The 16462-nt window shown below is 40.4% G+C and overlaps 1 protein-coding gene across 8 annotated transcripts in view; it reads right to left on the reverse strand.

Moving 5' to 3' along the window:
- Window positions 1-16220, reverse strand: part of WWC3 (WWC family member 3) — a 102689-nt gene extending 86469 nt beyond the window's left edge. For all 8 annotated transcript variants that reach the window (XM_087758263.1, XM_087758262.1, XM_087758261.1 and 5 more), the window contains exon 1: window positions 15993-16220. In XM_087758263.1, the coding sequence (XP_087614389.1) occupies window positions 15993-16201 (209 nt within the window). In that variant the 5' untranslated portion in view covers window positions 16202-16220. The remainder of the gene's footprint in view (window positions 1-15992) is intronic.
- Window positions 16221-16462: the final 242 nt, after the last annotated feature.

Genomic DNA, 16462 nt, shown 5'->3' on the forward strand with positions numbered 1-16462 from the left:
GAACTTTTGTGCCGTGCCATAATGCAATTTATGTTACAGTAATTTTTCTGTAAAATAAAAACCCAAAGTGAAGGTCATATAGTTTTTAAACACTGAAATTTTATCTCTTTGCAGATAAAAATCAATAGCCTTATTACTTGTACTGTTCCATCAATACAGGTGTGCACTATTTACATAGATTAGCAGTGTTATACAAGGAACTTGTCCTAAATAAACATAAATTGTATAAGAAGGATGCTGCAATTCATGTGCATCTAACACTGCTGGGCTTGGGAGATTTTCTTCCTCAAATTTGAAAGCAAACATATGGCAACACATTAGAAGACTACACTACTTTTTCCTTAACACAGGCACCACATGTATTGGGAAAAGACAGGTTTATTCCCAATTTGTGTATTTCCTGACGGTTTGTTGCTGCATTTTATAACTCAAACTTTGCTGAGGCTTCTTTTGTTGCACTTTGTACATGTGCGGAGTGGAGAACTGAGGTAACGCTGGATTCAGTAATCCAGGAGATATCGGAGTCTTGATTAAAAATATTTCTCCTCATTAAAAGCAACCCACCCATGAGAATCAGAGAGAGAGGAATTTGGAGACGTGCCAGTTCATACAATACTATGTTTATTTGTCTTAATAAATATTTAAGAAACATGACTTGTGGTATTTGATATAACTGAGCCCATGGTTAAAAGGCCTCTCTCCATGACATAAGCAAATACAGTCTATCCTCTTTATTTGTCCGACTTCTCTTCGACATTCAAGGCTAATCTAGTTTTAGGTCAGGAAAAAGACTGCGGTCTATCATTTTAAACAAACCATTGTAGTAAAACGTGAACAGGAAATTCCTAACTACACTGTTCAAAGAACAATGATTAGAAAAACAACGCTAGCTCACAAAGTACAAGGAGCCTATGAAGCATCACAGGACAGTATGGGTGGAAAATAAGAATAAAAATCAAACCCACACATATACAGTTACCTTGCTCATTTTTTCCTTTCCCCCACCCCCCCGCTGGGGCCAGGGGTCCTTCAGACCTTGCCGAGGGAGAAACCTTTGGATCTGAAGGGGAAAAAGAGCAGTACATACAGCTCTGTCTGATACCTTGGAAATATCCGGCCTGCAGGAGTTAGCGCAGGCATGCCATTCATTCCACAACATATAAATGCCCTCTTTAGAGCCTCATCTAAGCAGCAGTTTCATTTGGATTTTGAGGCACAGGTCTGCCTTGTTTTTCAATAAGCTGCAAGCTATTTTTACCAGGAAAAAAAAAAAAAACAAAACACCCCAACATTTTAAAAGCATGCCTGCTAACATACAGAGACTATATAAAATGGGTAAAATGTGGACTCAAGGAAAATCTCCTGTATTAGCATTCTATTCATAGCACAGATTTCCTTCTCCTAAAAAACTGAACCAAAAAAAAAAAACAAACCACCAAACCAAGAAAACCTAAACCCCAAAACTCCACCAGAATTCACGTATTTCAAATTCTACCAGTGTAGTATCTTAAAACATTCAGAAACTCTTTAACCAAAGTGCTCTGACAACTATTTGGAATTTATTCTCGTAAAAGTCTGGACATCTGACCATCTTCACTAAAGGGGAGAAAAAAACCCACATATTCCTAATTTGAGACAGAAATCATACTAAAGGAGAACTATTTCATTTTTAACATAATGTACCACATTACGTTAAGAGCCTATTAATCTGTATAATATCTCAGGAAAACATTTTTTTCTTTACAGGAGACATATCCTAAAAATATCTGGATACAGATATTACTACTAAAATCTTCATCCACTTTGAAAAATAAGCTTCAGAGCACCTACATAAAAGGCCAAAGACAGAAAAATGAACATATGATCTCGAAACACTTGCGTTTTAAAGAACGCCATTCATGGACTGAAGGGCGGGGAGAAAATTTCCACAGGCAGGACACTATCCACAGTTTTGGGGTGTTCCTAATGGAACCAGAGTTTTGGTCACAGGGACATTTATTTTTTAAAGAGGACAGAAAAGCCTGTTATAAATGTTCCATAGAGTCTAAATGTAAAGAAAAGAAACTTACAGTTGTGATTAACGTAAAAAATAAACATGATTTTCTTTCTCAACTGACTTCAGAAAGAATAAAACAAATATCTGAAGAACAGTGTGGGCAAACAGTCATATGTGCAAAACTTGAAAAAAACCCCAGATGTTCACATACCGTACATAATTACACAAAGGAAATATTCCAGAAATTTATTACACTAAGTTTTAACAATAAAATGATGCAGCTGTATTTTAAAACAAGAACAACAAAACTTTTTAAAAATTCTGAACCCCTAACATGTAAGGCGTTAGAAGAACAAACATTATCAATATCCTCTTTCAGATACCATTTCCAAAAGAATCAGGTAGTGGCCAAAAAGCTTCACACAAGTCAGAAACCAGGGAAAGAGAGAAAGTCTTTAACTCAAGGATCCAAAACGAGTCCTGGTCAATAGCAATGAAAGCCTATTATCGCCTTAGAGTTGTTTGGCAGATATCGTGAAACAGAAATCTCCTAGCAGGCAGATGTCCAGGGAACGAGATCAGCTACATCATTCTGTTACCGAACAGAAGCCCTGAACAGGCACGGACAGATCTACAAGATTACACCCAGAAGTAATTTACCTAACACGATATTACAGCATGCTCTGGTACAAGAGCATTCGTGCTGTACCTGTAACAAGGTCTACGTACAAGGCACTTGATATGTCAGTAGAAGGGAGAAGTTTACAAAAATGGACTATTTTCTGTAATCACTGGAGCTTTATCTAGTCTGTCAGATTTCCAGAATACTGTGACAAATTTTATGAATGTTTGTTTAAAATAAATAAATATATATATATATATATCTTCATCCATATGAACCATCTGGTGTTTTGCCTTTTATTAAGTCATAGAAAGACATCCTATGACCTGGCTTCGAGCATGAAAACAGGTTTACATCTAAGCTCAATGAAATGTTCAAGTTTTTTTTAGATGCCCTTCCAGGAAAACTTAAAGACTTTTTTTCTAAGCACGTGACACACTCCTAGAAGAGAAAAAGTTGGGATATCAAAATTTGTGCCCAAATTCCCACAAGCGATTTCTGAAAATGCATTAAAAATTAAGGTAATTGATAATTCCCTAAGATGTCCTTGAATCCCTAAGAACAGATTCAGTACAAAGAATTAGGAGGTTCTGAGTGCCATTCACAGCCAATGATAGGAAACACTACTGTGTTTTTTCTTTGGGAACAAAAAAAAAAAAAAAGACAAAACCAAAACTGATCATGGCTCAGCAAATCTTCCACAGATCATTTCCCACAAGCATTTCTCAACTCCAACTTTCCAAATTGTGAAGTCAGAATTAATGTTTACCAACAGAAGCCTTGAGACTATAGCTGTAAGAAATCCTGTAGATGATAAGTTGCCTGAAATTTGACATGATTAAATGACATTGCACAAAACATCCACTACTCCTTCCTACATATTTGTGTTTGGATACCTGCTCATGGACTAAAAAGGCTTTTTGCTCTGAAAGCCTGCTATCATGTTCATTGAAGAAAGTTGTAACACTTCTCCAAAACTTCATACAAGCGCATACAGAAAACTATTTAAAAAGACAACCAGGAATTCACAAAGCAGCATGTTTTACAATAGGAAAATAATTTCTGGAAGTGGAAATACAGTATCTTCATAGTATTATCAATCAATCACAATCCAAGAGTCAGCCTGATCATAAACATCTTGACATTTTACTCCAAAAATAGGCTAAAGGGAAAGATTTTTTTGAAAAGCAAAAATTAAAGGGTTTATTTCACAATTTCTTGGAAAAAACATTTGCAGCTGTACCCCATTAAAAAAAAAAAACAAAAAACAAAGCCAACCCAAACAAAACAAAAAAATCCCAACCTACCACTTCAACACTGCAGAAGAAAAGTATGCAGAGTTGAGCCGTTAATTTTTTCCCCTCATCATCTTCCTGAATAGAAGGCACTTAACTAACACATTTCAAGAACAGTAATCATGCTCTACACTGCAGATCAGTTTAAAGGGACTTACCTGAAACTAGCCATTCATTAATATCAAAAAAATGCTTCTTAAACTCAGTGCATTACACAGTGTTATGAGAAATCAAGAAGTTCAGCTGAATCAGCACAGAAGACTCCCAAAATGCAGAGAACTATTAAATACAAACAACGCAAAAGGAAGGATCAGGCCAAGCCCTAGGATCTCGTTCCATCTCTGTGCATGCTCCTCTTGACAAAGGCAAAAGGCTTAAGAAATTTGTTATTTCTTGGACTCCTATATAAGTATGTTGTAGCCACTTTTGATACAGGTAACTGGAGAGTCACTTCTTTCTGAAGTCCTGGCATAAACAAGTACATTAAAATACTGGACCATGTGTGCATTAAGCTGCAGTTTCCAAGGGTTGAGAACTGAGTGAAATCAAAAAGAAGTTTTCATAACAGTTCTTCCTCTTGATGACATGAGATTTCCTCTCAAAGTTCCCCTAGAGCCAACACAAATTTATGGCTAACCAATTCAGATGCAAAATAATGCTGATACAAAAATACCTGAGCATTTTTAATTAAAAAGCTTTTGCTTTCCTTTTGAGGAAAACAATTTTTTAAAATCTCTGTGAAACATAGAGATTTAGTCAAAACTATGTCTTTTGCCATACAGACAAGATAGAAGCATCAAAAATCAAACTATGATTAAGAAGTAGGCTACAATGGGTTATCAAAGTACTTCTAAAAGAAGAATTCACTGCCTAAAACATTATCAAATGTTTCTTTTATCAAAGAAACTGGAAGCTCACAGGTGTAGGTGTATTTAGGGAAGGACTGTATTTGATTACCCGAAGGAATCTCGAGACACACGAGAAATTAGACCATCATTTCAAAGGACAGCATTTTTAACCATCTGTTCTGCAAGCTGTTACTAGAAAATATTTTTCTAAACAAATACTTCTGTAATTTAGTTCGCCCAACTGAGTGGCTACATTAAACACAGAAGTGGAATTCAAATGCCCGTGCAGAATCTTGAGCACACGGTGCCTATTTCTCACAAATCTCAGTACACCCATAACCACAAGAGCACCGCTAGGTTCCTCCTTGAATAAACTATGAGCTGGCAGAAAAGCAAAGATAAGACAACTCAAACCAATACAAAGTACGTACAATTTTTTTAATGCCATCACTCAGTACAATGCATACAGTTGGAAATACGCATGTGAACATGCAATATGAATATACATGTTCTTTAGCTGAATTTAGACAAATTATCTATTGGATTTCCAGTCTTTACATGCATTTCCAATTATTTTTTTATTACACAAAGGAGAGGTCAGTTATTTCTCTAGCTCATATAACCTGATGATTATCATTAATTTGTGTTAGTCATCAATTGTAGTGTTAGAGACTATTTAGATACTACTAAAATTGACATATCATCCAACAGCCATGATGGTCATTAAATCAATTTTTCTTGGGTTTTGTGGTTAACTTATTCTGAAGTTTGGGGTTCAGGGATTTTTACCTATGTGTCGTATTATATGTTTCATACTGTGAGCCTTAGTCGTATCCAAAAGATGTAATCTGGGGGAAGGAGAAGACACACAAGTGTTTAAACAGTAATTTCCAAACACATGCAATACTTTCTCCATCTACTAATTATCCCTACATTGCCAAAAAAAAAAAAAAAAAAAAAACACCAAACCAAAACAATGGCAATTTACTTTTTATTCTGAAATTCCTTTTTAAGCATGCATGGAATTGGTGTTCAAGTCAAGTAACTTTGGACTGTATCCTCCTTTGAGAAGTGTGTCACAATTTGTTTATGCTATAGAATTAGATAATTATGCAGTACTTCAGCTGCCTTCCCAAACATGGATAAGCCACTCTTTCTAAGAATGTGCTGTGTGTTATGGTTTTTTAAAAGTCTTATTTTTAGCTGTTTAACCTGTAATCCAAGATTAAATAAATCAATTTTGAAATATTATGCATTTTCACCTTTGATACCAAACTTTGCATTTTGCCATAAGGAATCCTAATCACTGTAAGTGTGAAAGAGCTTCAGCCTAAGTACAATATAAATCAAAATAGTTTCAACAAGATTCTCCATAGATATTTCATCTTGAAAATAACTCTTTCAGAAAGCTATGAAAGATAGCCTTTGATTCTCCATTGCTGGTTCAAGGGTGTTGATATCACTGTACTTTATTTTTGTCCCATTGCCAATTAAACATACTGAAATAGAAAAGACTTTGAAAACAAAAATAAAAAACCCTAGTTGCTTCAGTTTTTGATATTCACTAATTCAGCCCTTGATGGCAATCAGCTCCTTCAGCCAAGACAGCTAACACTACAGTACAGAATCGCCCCCATCCTGCAAACCACAGGGAGACCACCAAGCTCATCATTGAATGCAAGAGCCTCTCGTACTCTAGCAAACACCCACAAAAAGACAGGCAGAGAAACAAACTGAGAAATACTCCAGCTTATTTGATCATGCAACACATCTAAAGGAAGCCTTGCCAGGAGGCTAGCTCTATTAAATGGCTGACTCAAATGATTCAATGGGCCATTGACAGATCATGTCTCGCCGTGCTTTTAGCACGTCCTAATTGTACTAAGTCCAAATTAATTTTCCTATCTGGAACAGAATCAAGAAATGATCGAGACCCTTGTAGCATGGCAGAACAAAGCCTACATCCCCGTTCCCTTGCCACTGATAACTAGTTAAGAACTGTGGGATTTATCTCCATGAAATAGACTTGGGATTGGTAGCAAGGCAAAAATATAACAAAGTCCCTGCTACTCTCCATAAGCAGCGACAAAAATCTTGTTCATCTAATTCAAATATTACAATCTCCTCCTCTACACCTGGCAATTTCAACCTTGACCCATTCAGGTCCCTTAAAACATTCCCTAGTCACACTGTCACTATCTTTTGACGAGTTATAGCTCCAGATGCTGGTGACAAAGCCACCTTCCAAGTCCCCCCAGTAGCTGCTCCGTGGTTTTTATCATTACCTCAACATGCCTTTTCATGCTCCACCCTTCCCCAGTTACACCCTATGCTTCTACACCCAACTGAGATCTGCCTTGGAGGTGCTCTACTGTCAAGATCCTCCCCATATCTAGCTGATCTTACACCCAGTTCCCTCTCACACATACCTCCGAGGTACTGCACTGCCCTAGACACCCATCTCGTCCTAGGTTCAATTCTCATGCACCAGCTTTGCTCCCTGCCAAGGCTCACCACTGACTTCAACAAACCTTTCATGAGTGTTGCCAAGCTGCTGCCAATACCCAAAACTCAGTCCCCAAATCGGTTCTGCCGCTTGTAGCTCTCTCACTTATTAATAGCCACTTCAATGCTGCTACTCAACTGAAAAACTGACCCTGACACCTATTTAATCAACTTCTATTGGCTTTTATACATCCGCCTTACATCTGAAAGGTGAATCCTTCCTTTTAAACATAACTTGAAGCTTATTTAGAGATATGTTGTTTTACTATGGGGGTATTCTAAAAATCAGTAGTCAGGACTGCCATTCACAAAGAGGATTTACTCAAAGAAGGTTTTAAACTGACTCATCACTTTTGCCTAAGCCAATTCCTTATTGAATTAAACTTAATTGACATAAGCCACTTAAATACCCATCTGCCCTGAAGGTAAGTCAGCTTAGGAAACTAAACCGGCTGAAAACTACCCTCCCCAAAAAGAGACAAATCAAATACTGCATAGGGTTTTTTTTTGCTAATTCATCTTACCGTGAGGTCGGGTAAGCTTACCAATGCAAGAGAGGGGCGAGACCATGCGGCTGGCAGGGAGGACACCGCTGCTTTTGGCAGCAGCTAACCAGTAGCTCAAGCGTGCTGCATTGCGAAACCTTGCTGAGCAGGCAGGCTGCTCTGCCACAGCAGGCGGAGAGGTAGGAAAAGCACCTAAGGCATGTTTTCTTTAGCTAGATTCTTTCAACCAGAAACAAGTTGAAGATTACTTAAAAGCTGCGATACTGGCTGGCTTTGCTGGTGAATGTGAACTGTCACATCTGCAGCAGATAAGATATTCAGGAAGTTCTATTTTTAACTGTAGGCAGAAAAGTATTAGTTTTACTTTGTTTCACCAAAATATCAACTAAATACTTCTGTTCGGCCTCACATACAACTTTACAAAGCTCCGCCTTCTGGTAAACAACACAAAATTATAAACCAACATTACATTTAACAGGCACCTCTATGAAGCTTGTTAACAGTACTTTGCTACAGATAAGTTTCTAAATTTTTTTTATTGCCTACAAGTCATTTGCTCTTATGTTTGCACAGTGTTGTCACTATATTTACATTCACTAAAAACACTAAGTTGTTATCTCTCAAACTAACCTTATCACTAGAATCCAAGCCTAGCAAGGAATTTTTTTCTCCAGATAATAGAACTTAAAACCCAGCCCTAGCCTTGTGACATTTCAAACCTTGCATTCTCACATGTACAGATTATAGATCCTGAAAAGCAGACACTTCCCCCCCAACACCTTAGAAGATATGTTAATACAAATACCCAATTTTCTTTTAACAATGCTTGGTGCTGTTTAATGACAATAAATACAACCATTATGCCTGTACTGACTCAGATATACGTTGATTTGTATATAGAAGAAATAGGAAAGTACCTTCTCCAACAGTTTTGAGCACTGACAACATCCAACAGATCACGGTTTCTCAGTTTGTAAGATCCAATTCGTATGTGAGGCAGTCAATACCATCTCAGGGAACCCTTCAAGAAAAAGCCCTCATAACATCTGCCAACACACTGAAGTCACAAGTGCTAATTTAGTCCTTTCTAGTATGCACACAAATACAATAAGGCAGGTGTCTGCATTCCTTATCTAATTGCTGAAAATACTTCCATTTAGAGGTAAAAATTACACATGCACACATAAAAACCTTCACCTTTAAAAAAAGTTAAGAAGCTTAACAGCGTTTTTTTGTTAATGAGGTTACCGTGGCTCAATAGCTGTTCTGATGCTTTAGCACACATGCATTATGTCTTGCAGTTTCATGCTCCCTAAAACAGATTTTCAAATATATGTATTTTAACCAGTAAAAAACAATTAAATAAACCATAATTCACTGCTACAGTACTATAAGAAAAACTTTTCACCTTTAGAAGGAAAGAGGGGATGCCTCCCACCTCTACTTTCCGAGACACTGAAACACCACTAAAAACATTTATAATCCTCAATGACTGGAGACGTAGCACTCACTTTTAACAATGCTGAATTATAAGAGTAGTTTATCAGAAAACGTGAATGCTCAGTCATACAGGCATTGCTTTTTCCCAAGCAACATAAATCTGACAAGAAATTAAAAGCTACTTTTTGAAAACATTTAAATCGGAGAGCTGAGGTCAAGGAAAAAAAAAAAAGCAGTAACTTAAAATTATTTACCTTGAATCAGCTGATTAACATTTACTTGTTATTAAAATGCATCAATCAAACGGAAGACTCAGCTTGAAAAACATACCTAATACCAATCAACATTAATTCTAGGATGCGTGCGCCTACATTCATTTTTAATCACAAATATTTCCATGGAAGTCATTCACAATATAAAGTTAAATATCTGCCTGTCTGAAGACCTACAGGCCAGGATGAAAAAAAAAAATATGAATGTATCTCCCTCCTGAAAGGCAGAGAAGTAGATTTATCATGGCATATATGTATATGAAACTTTCAAAACAGATGTCAGCTACAGCATGCCTTTAAAAATATTACTGAATTATTCTGAACAAGAACTAAAGTAGAAAGACGTGCAGATTGCCCAGAGAGGCTCAGGGCACCGCAGCCCTTTCTTAACACCATGTGCTGCAGAGCATGTATTCCCAGCCGCATGCCAGGAGAGCAGTTGCGCAGCTGCATAGCTTTCCCATCCACGCTGTGGCTGCATCCAGGCTTGACATTTGCACAGAAAATTCAAAACATCTGGATCTAAAGTACTACTCTATATGCAATGCTTTTAATGTAAATTCTATCAAGTCCACTACATTTACGGCTAACTTGAGGTAATCAAATGATGCAACTGCAGTGACCCAGATGCCTCAAGTGGCAGGGATAAATTGGCTTTCTTCCTTGCTGTGTTAAGAGGAACAACCAGATAGAGAAGCTCTCTGCTTTCTAATGAAAGGATGGCTGCTCTGCCAATCCTTATGAGATATATTTAGCTATATATATTATATATAGGTCAAATGATATATCATGCAATGGAGGCAGTAAAAATAGATGGTCATAGACAATGGGACTTCAAGCGATAGCTGACTTAAATCAGGCAAAAAAAAAAATTGAACTAGATAATTTCATCTAGAGAGCTAAAGGAGTGGAAAAACTACTCTGACATTTCATATCTCTTATTATTAAAAACATATCATATTTCTGCTTTCAACTTCTGACTATCAGATATTATTATAAATCTACTAAAGAAAAGAGCTCCAAAGCCTCTGGTATCATCTCTTTTTATGAACAGTACTCAAACCACTTCTTAAACGCCTCTTCAACTGAAGAAATTCAGCTCTTTTGCTCTCATGGGAGAGCATATTTTCCAGATCCAGACTCATTCAATTTTTTTTTTTTCCTTTACAACCATCTCCATCTCATGTGAGCTTGGCACCGACAGCCTAGAGAGCCAATTTATAAAATCACAACCAAATTAGTATTTCAGTAGTTCTGCTCCCCTTTAAACATTTTCAAAGCATCACTTCCAAAAATACATTTCTATATCCTATAGGTTACATTTTATGTTTTACATTAACAGTCTGCATCACAGTCAAATAAAGCATGAGATTTAAATCTGTCCAGTCGTTGTAGTATTTTCAGAGGGAATATTAAAATGACTATCAATAATCACTTTGTTTTCTTCCCATTCCACAAATAGTATTAGTTCAGAACAAAATTGTGAGTTAACACAGTTGATAATCAAAATACAACAAAAAGGAAGTAGATGCGAGAAGTCTGAAAACACACACAAACTTGAAGCAAACTTTCAAAATGGCAGCAGTACTAACTATTCTGTTGCCTTCATCTTTCTGATGCTTTGGAATAGAAGTATTTGAATTCTAATACTGAATGACACTAATTGCGACTCTCAGTGCAGGGGTTTAAGCCAGGCCCAGAGAAATGCTGTTTGTGAAAAATCTTTATTTAAACGCTTCTTCTGATTGTCTTTGGGTTGCTGAGTAATGTCAACTGGAGAGATACATTCCAATACTCTAGGACATATCCCCTTGCCTTGACAAAGAGGCCACTGCCTTTCTAACCATATCACATGCTGCGGTGCCAAAAGATCCTTTGCCTCACTAGCGAGAGGCACATCTTCCAATTTTGGCAAAAGACTTTAGAAGTGATTCTCATCTACACAGCCCTCTGATCTGGCCTCAGAGCTGCTCCTCTCCATGTATCAAATAAGACAAGAAAACATATGAAAAAGTAGTCTGTCACTAAAAATGCTCTCTTAATACAAAAGAAGAAGCAGTAAAGTGACTCTGGAATTTTTTAGCTTTGAATATTTGACATGAATATTATCTTGATTTAAGCTTCTTACTTGCAATCTCCTATTCCTTTATAAAACCAAACTGGGGAAAGAGAAATCACATCGTGCAGCATCACACCGGCACGGGGGTTTAACACCTCGCTTTGCCACTTGCCGTAACAGAGGAAACAGTAGTAATGGACTGCCTTTGTCCTACCCCACAGAGAGAAGAGGCAAATTGGGTAATACAGACATTTGCCAAAAGCAAATAAATGATGGGAACAAGGAGTCCTGAAATAGTTCAGCAAAAACCAGCCAGCACTTCTGGACTTTTCTGCCCATTACTCACTTGAGCATTTCTACTCTGCACCCCTAATAACATAGATACCTGCCTGGTGACTTTCTCAAGCTGACTCCTTGTTTCAAGCCCATTAGCCTTTCCTGATTATTTCTAATCTCTACAATTCTGATTTTTCATCCGTCTCCTTGTCCAGTACATCTTAGACTTCCTGACTCCCATCCTCACATTTCACCCATAGTTCTTATATTTCACCTTCCAATTATCTTCCCTTCTTCATCTAGGCTTTGCATGCTGCCCCACATGAGTATTTTCTGACTCCGAAGATTCCTCATCCAAACTCAGCGCTCCTTCTTTTCTCTCGGGGTTCCCTGTACAGCCAAGAAAAGAGCTGACACCCTCACACCCTGAACCCTCACCAGACCGGTTTCTCCTTACCTGTTTTTCCCTGCCCTACTGGTTTTCAGTCCAGTTCCCCTACTTTTGTCTTCCCATGCTTCAGGTGCCATCCTCCTTCTCCCTACCCCCAACTCCTGATTGCTTTCCTTTCCATAACCTACCAAAATTTCCCCCCCTATGTCAAATCCCAAGGCCAACCCCACTTGTTCCCACACTCCTTGTTCCAATGCAGGTTTTTCTCCTGCTCAAATTAAGCAGCTTTTAGGTCTCAGAATTAAGTTGCTGATGAGGACACAGGACAGAAAAACTCCCTGATTTCAATTAACATACCAATCCAACTTGCAGGAAGTTTCTGCAAACACAGCTGCTAAAATCTAAGTCTTTACCCAGCCCATACTGATTTTTTCAATGCCTCCCAACCTGGCCCGAATGGACGATTTCTCCATGCAAAAACACTGCTACACCTTCAGAGTTTAAAATCCTCACTCCAAACAAGATGACTTAAATCTTCAAACAAGACAACTCACATTAAGAAGCTGAAGGAAACACTCCCTCTCCCCTAGCATTGTTCCAAAAAAACAACACTGTATTTTAGCTGAAGTTTCCACATACAACAAACCTAACAAGACTCACCAGCTTGGAAAGCTTCTGCCGAACTCCAACAGTTTTGGTTAAGCTCTAATCACTTGAAAACATGGTCTTGTAACAAACAGCAGCAGTAATAAGATCCTTGGTGCCACGAGGATCACCAGTATCAACCACAAACATAGTCAGTCTTTTATAAGATCATTTACAATGCCCAGTTATTGACCAGAATCTCAATATAGCAAGTACTGTGCAAACACAAGATAAAAAACGCAGTTCGCTGCCTTGAAGAACTTACAATCTATTAAGATAAAAGATTACTACTACCTGAGATGAAAACATGCACTGAATGCCTCCGTTCTGAGATTACAGGATCTGCCAGACAACCATCCACAATCTATTCATCACACACAATCCACACAGATCAACACAGTATCTTCCCCAACCTAACCACTGATTTGATACTAAAGATAGTTCTCAAATCTGCTCATTTTATCACTCTTCTACTATTCTCCCTCTTTTTTCTTCATTTATTCCACTTTTTCTTACCACAGAAAATCATAAAGTGTCCACTTCCAAGTCCTTTAACCCCTCTCACTCTGTATTATTTTGAGTTACCTCCCCTGCCCTCATCACCTTCTCTTTTCCAAACTCCGAAATCCTTTAATAGAGCACATTTCTCCTTCCTCAACTCCTCCAATTAGTATTTCCTTCTCTTCTTGGCTTCAATGGGAAAAACGTTGGGGTGGGGGGGGTGGGGCAGGAGATTTTTGGGTTTTGTTTTGTTTTTTAATCAAATAACTGCTTCAAATTAAATTCACAAACCAAACTGTACAAAAGGCTGAGAAATCTCATGGGGAATGCTGAAAAGAAAAACAAACTACTAAGTGCCAGCTACAGGGAAAGAGGAGCCTGTGGGGATGCTTATGAGACTACTGCCCATAGGAGAGCTTGGAGGTGCTGATTCTCAGAGCCCTGATCAAGTGCAGCATGGCCCGAGGTCCCATAGTTTTGTCCAATTCCTCTTGGATAGAAACGAAGCCACTCAAACACAGAAATGGAGGGGCTGATCTCTGTCACTCTATGCCAAACTCAAAATGCTGAGGTATAAGTAGGTTATTCTGCCCTCAACTTTTTCAACTTCTTTTTGCAAAAATGCAGCTTCGGTACCATTTCCCTGCTGCTCTGACCTTTCTTTCCCAAACTTTGGCAAAACACATCTAACCCGATCCTTTCCTACTCTGCTGCTGCCCTCGGGAATCTGAATAGCTACAATGAAAACCAAAAAGACTGGTCACTTTCCACTATGCAGAAGAACACACATGTCTCACCAAAGTAACAACAGTAGTCTATTCTCAACCAGAGATTAACTCTGCAATCATACTTGAATGCTGTAGAAATAGTGATACGTGCTCATGAAAACATCGTGTCTTTTCTATCTGCCCCAGTGTAAATGTCTCAATCTCTGCTCTACAGCCAATGTGAAAAAAATAAATACTAAGTTTAAACACTGGTGTGAAATATTTAGACAAATTTTCAAGCATCGTGTGGCATTTCAATTATTTCTTCAAAACATGAAGTCATAATTTTAGCAATACTATTTAAGCTGAATGGTAACTGAATTTAAACACTGTAGTAAATAGCTAAATCTTTTTCATTATTGTCTGTATGCAAGATATTCCAGAAGACAAAACCGCACGCCCTCTGAAATTTAATGGGAAGGATGACATGCAGAGAAGCCACAGACACGTTGTTATGTCATCGGTTACCTTTAAAACGGCATATCACAAGTAAGCTAACATTAAAACGCATATACACGCTGTAGAAAAACGTGCTATCTAAAGCACACTAACAAATATTTAATGCCTCAGCAAAAAAATATGTGCATGCATAAGTACGTCTAAATAACGAGACAAAAGATCTTGATCTGGTAGGTAAATATTTAGGCTATTTAAACAGTTACGTATCATTGTGCAAGACGACAGGAATCGCTCAAATTACTACAGTCTTTAACCCAGACTGTGCTTCAATGTTTCTGTGGCCTGCTTAACATTCCAGGCATACTTCTGGCAAGGTAGCTCTGGCTGAGGTTCAAACTGTCCTTGTCCAACTTTCACTTACTATAAAAACATTGTTTAATATAGAAAAGTATACAGAGACATATGTTTCTTATTTCGCAGACACCTCGAATACTGACACTTGTGTTCGCTAACTCCTCGTGGAAATTTTTAGGCGAGCGCTTTCAAGCGAGGTTGTATTTGCCGGGCAGTACCCGCTACGGACCGTCCGCGCTTCCCCCCGTTTTAAGCTATAACGCCTAAACACTGCTGATAACGCAATTCTGCTGAAATATGTAAACCCTGTTGGTACTTATTCACCTTAATTAAAAACGAAAAGGCCTAACCCAATCTTACCACGCACCGCCAGGCCCGAGAGACGGGAAAACGCTATCCCGAAACATGGCAGCAGACGGTAATTTGTAGCAGACCGCGCATTTGTCAAATTAACTGCAGGAATTCACCGGTTTGCTTACCTCCACGCAGCGTTATCTTTTATGAGGAGGTAATCTACCGAATTACTTCAGCATGCCTCCAGCCTGCTGCTGCCAATTAGTTCAGCCCGGCTAATAAATCAGGATGGCGGAGCCATTCGGTTACAGTGGGGCTAGTCCAGTATTTGAGGGGTATAAACGCAGGCGGTGCGCTCCTGCCTGCCCATCTCCCCCCACACTGAGACAACGCTTCCTCTGAGCACCCACCACGGGCAAAAAAGCCTTAATTCCCCTTTTCTGGTGATCTAATTTAACGTTAACGCAGGCGGCAAACTCGTCAGCCGCTGGGGCAGGGGCTGCCCCTCAGGTCTCCACACGCACCGGCCGAGGAGGGCCGCTGTGACAGGGTCCCCCCACCCCGGCCCGCCTTCCCGCCTCGGGGCGAAGGGAGGCGAGGCGGAGCGCCCCGCCGACAGCGGCACCGGCGGCCCCGCCGCCCACACCCTCCCCGCGGCCAGGGCCGGGGGAAGGAAAATGTCGCCGACGGGCCCGGCCCGGCCCGGCCGCCGAGGGGGAGGCCTCTCTCCGCGCCCTCTCCCCCTCGGCGGCGGGGTGAACGGAGCTCGGGCCCTCCTTCCCCCGGGATCTCCCTCGTCCGCCGGCGGCTCCCGCCCCTTACCTGTCCCGGGGGTCGATCCACGAGGTCTGCCGGGTGTTATGGTCGATGTAAAAGACTCGCCCGTCGAAGTCCCTCGCTTCCTCCCAGCCGGCGGGCAGCGGTAGCTCCGAGCTCTCCCGGCCCCGCTGCCCGCCCGCCGGCGGCCCGCCGCCCTGTCCCGCCGCCACTTGCTGCTGCCGCCGCCGCCGCCCGCCGCTCAACCACGGCATGGCCGCTCCGCCGCCGGGCCGCCGCCGCCGCCCCGCTCCGGTCGAAACCCGCTCCCCGCCCGCCGCCGCCGGGGCAGCTCCCGTCCCGCCCGGGCCGCGGCCGCCCGCCGCCGCCTCCTCCTCCTCCTCCTCCTCCAGCACTAACAGGCGGCCCCGCAGGGAGCGGGACTCGGGCGGCTCCGGCTGCGCCGCGCCGGGCTCATCCTCCCCCGCGCCAGCCCCGCTCCGCGCCGGGACCAGCCCCGCCGCGCTTCCTAACCC

Source organism: Nipponia nippon, unplaced genomic scaffold (assembly GCF_047370975.1).
Source record: "Nipponia nippon isolate SJK-2023a ecotype South Korea unplaced genomic scaffold, ASM4737097v1 scaffold_2, whole genome shotgun sequence".
NCBI classification, from domain to species: domain Eukaryota; kingdom Metazoa; phylum Chordata; class Aves; order Pelecaniformes; family Threskiornithidae; genus Nipponia; species Nipponia nippon.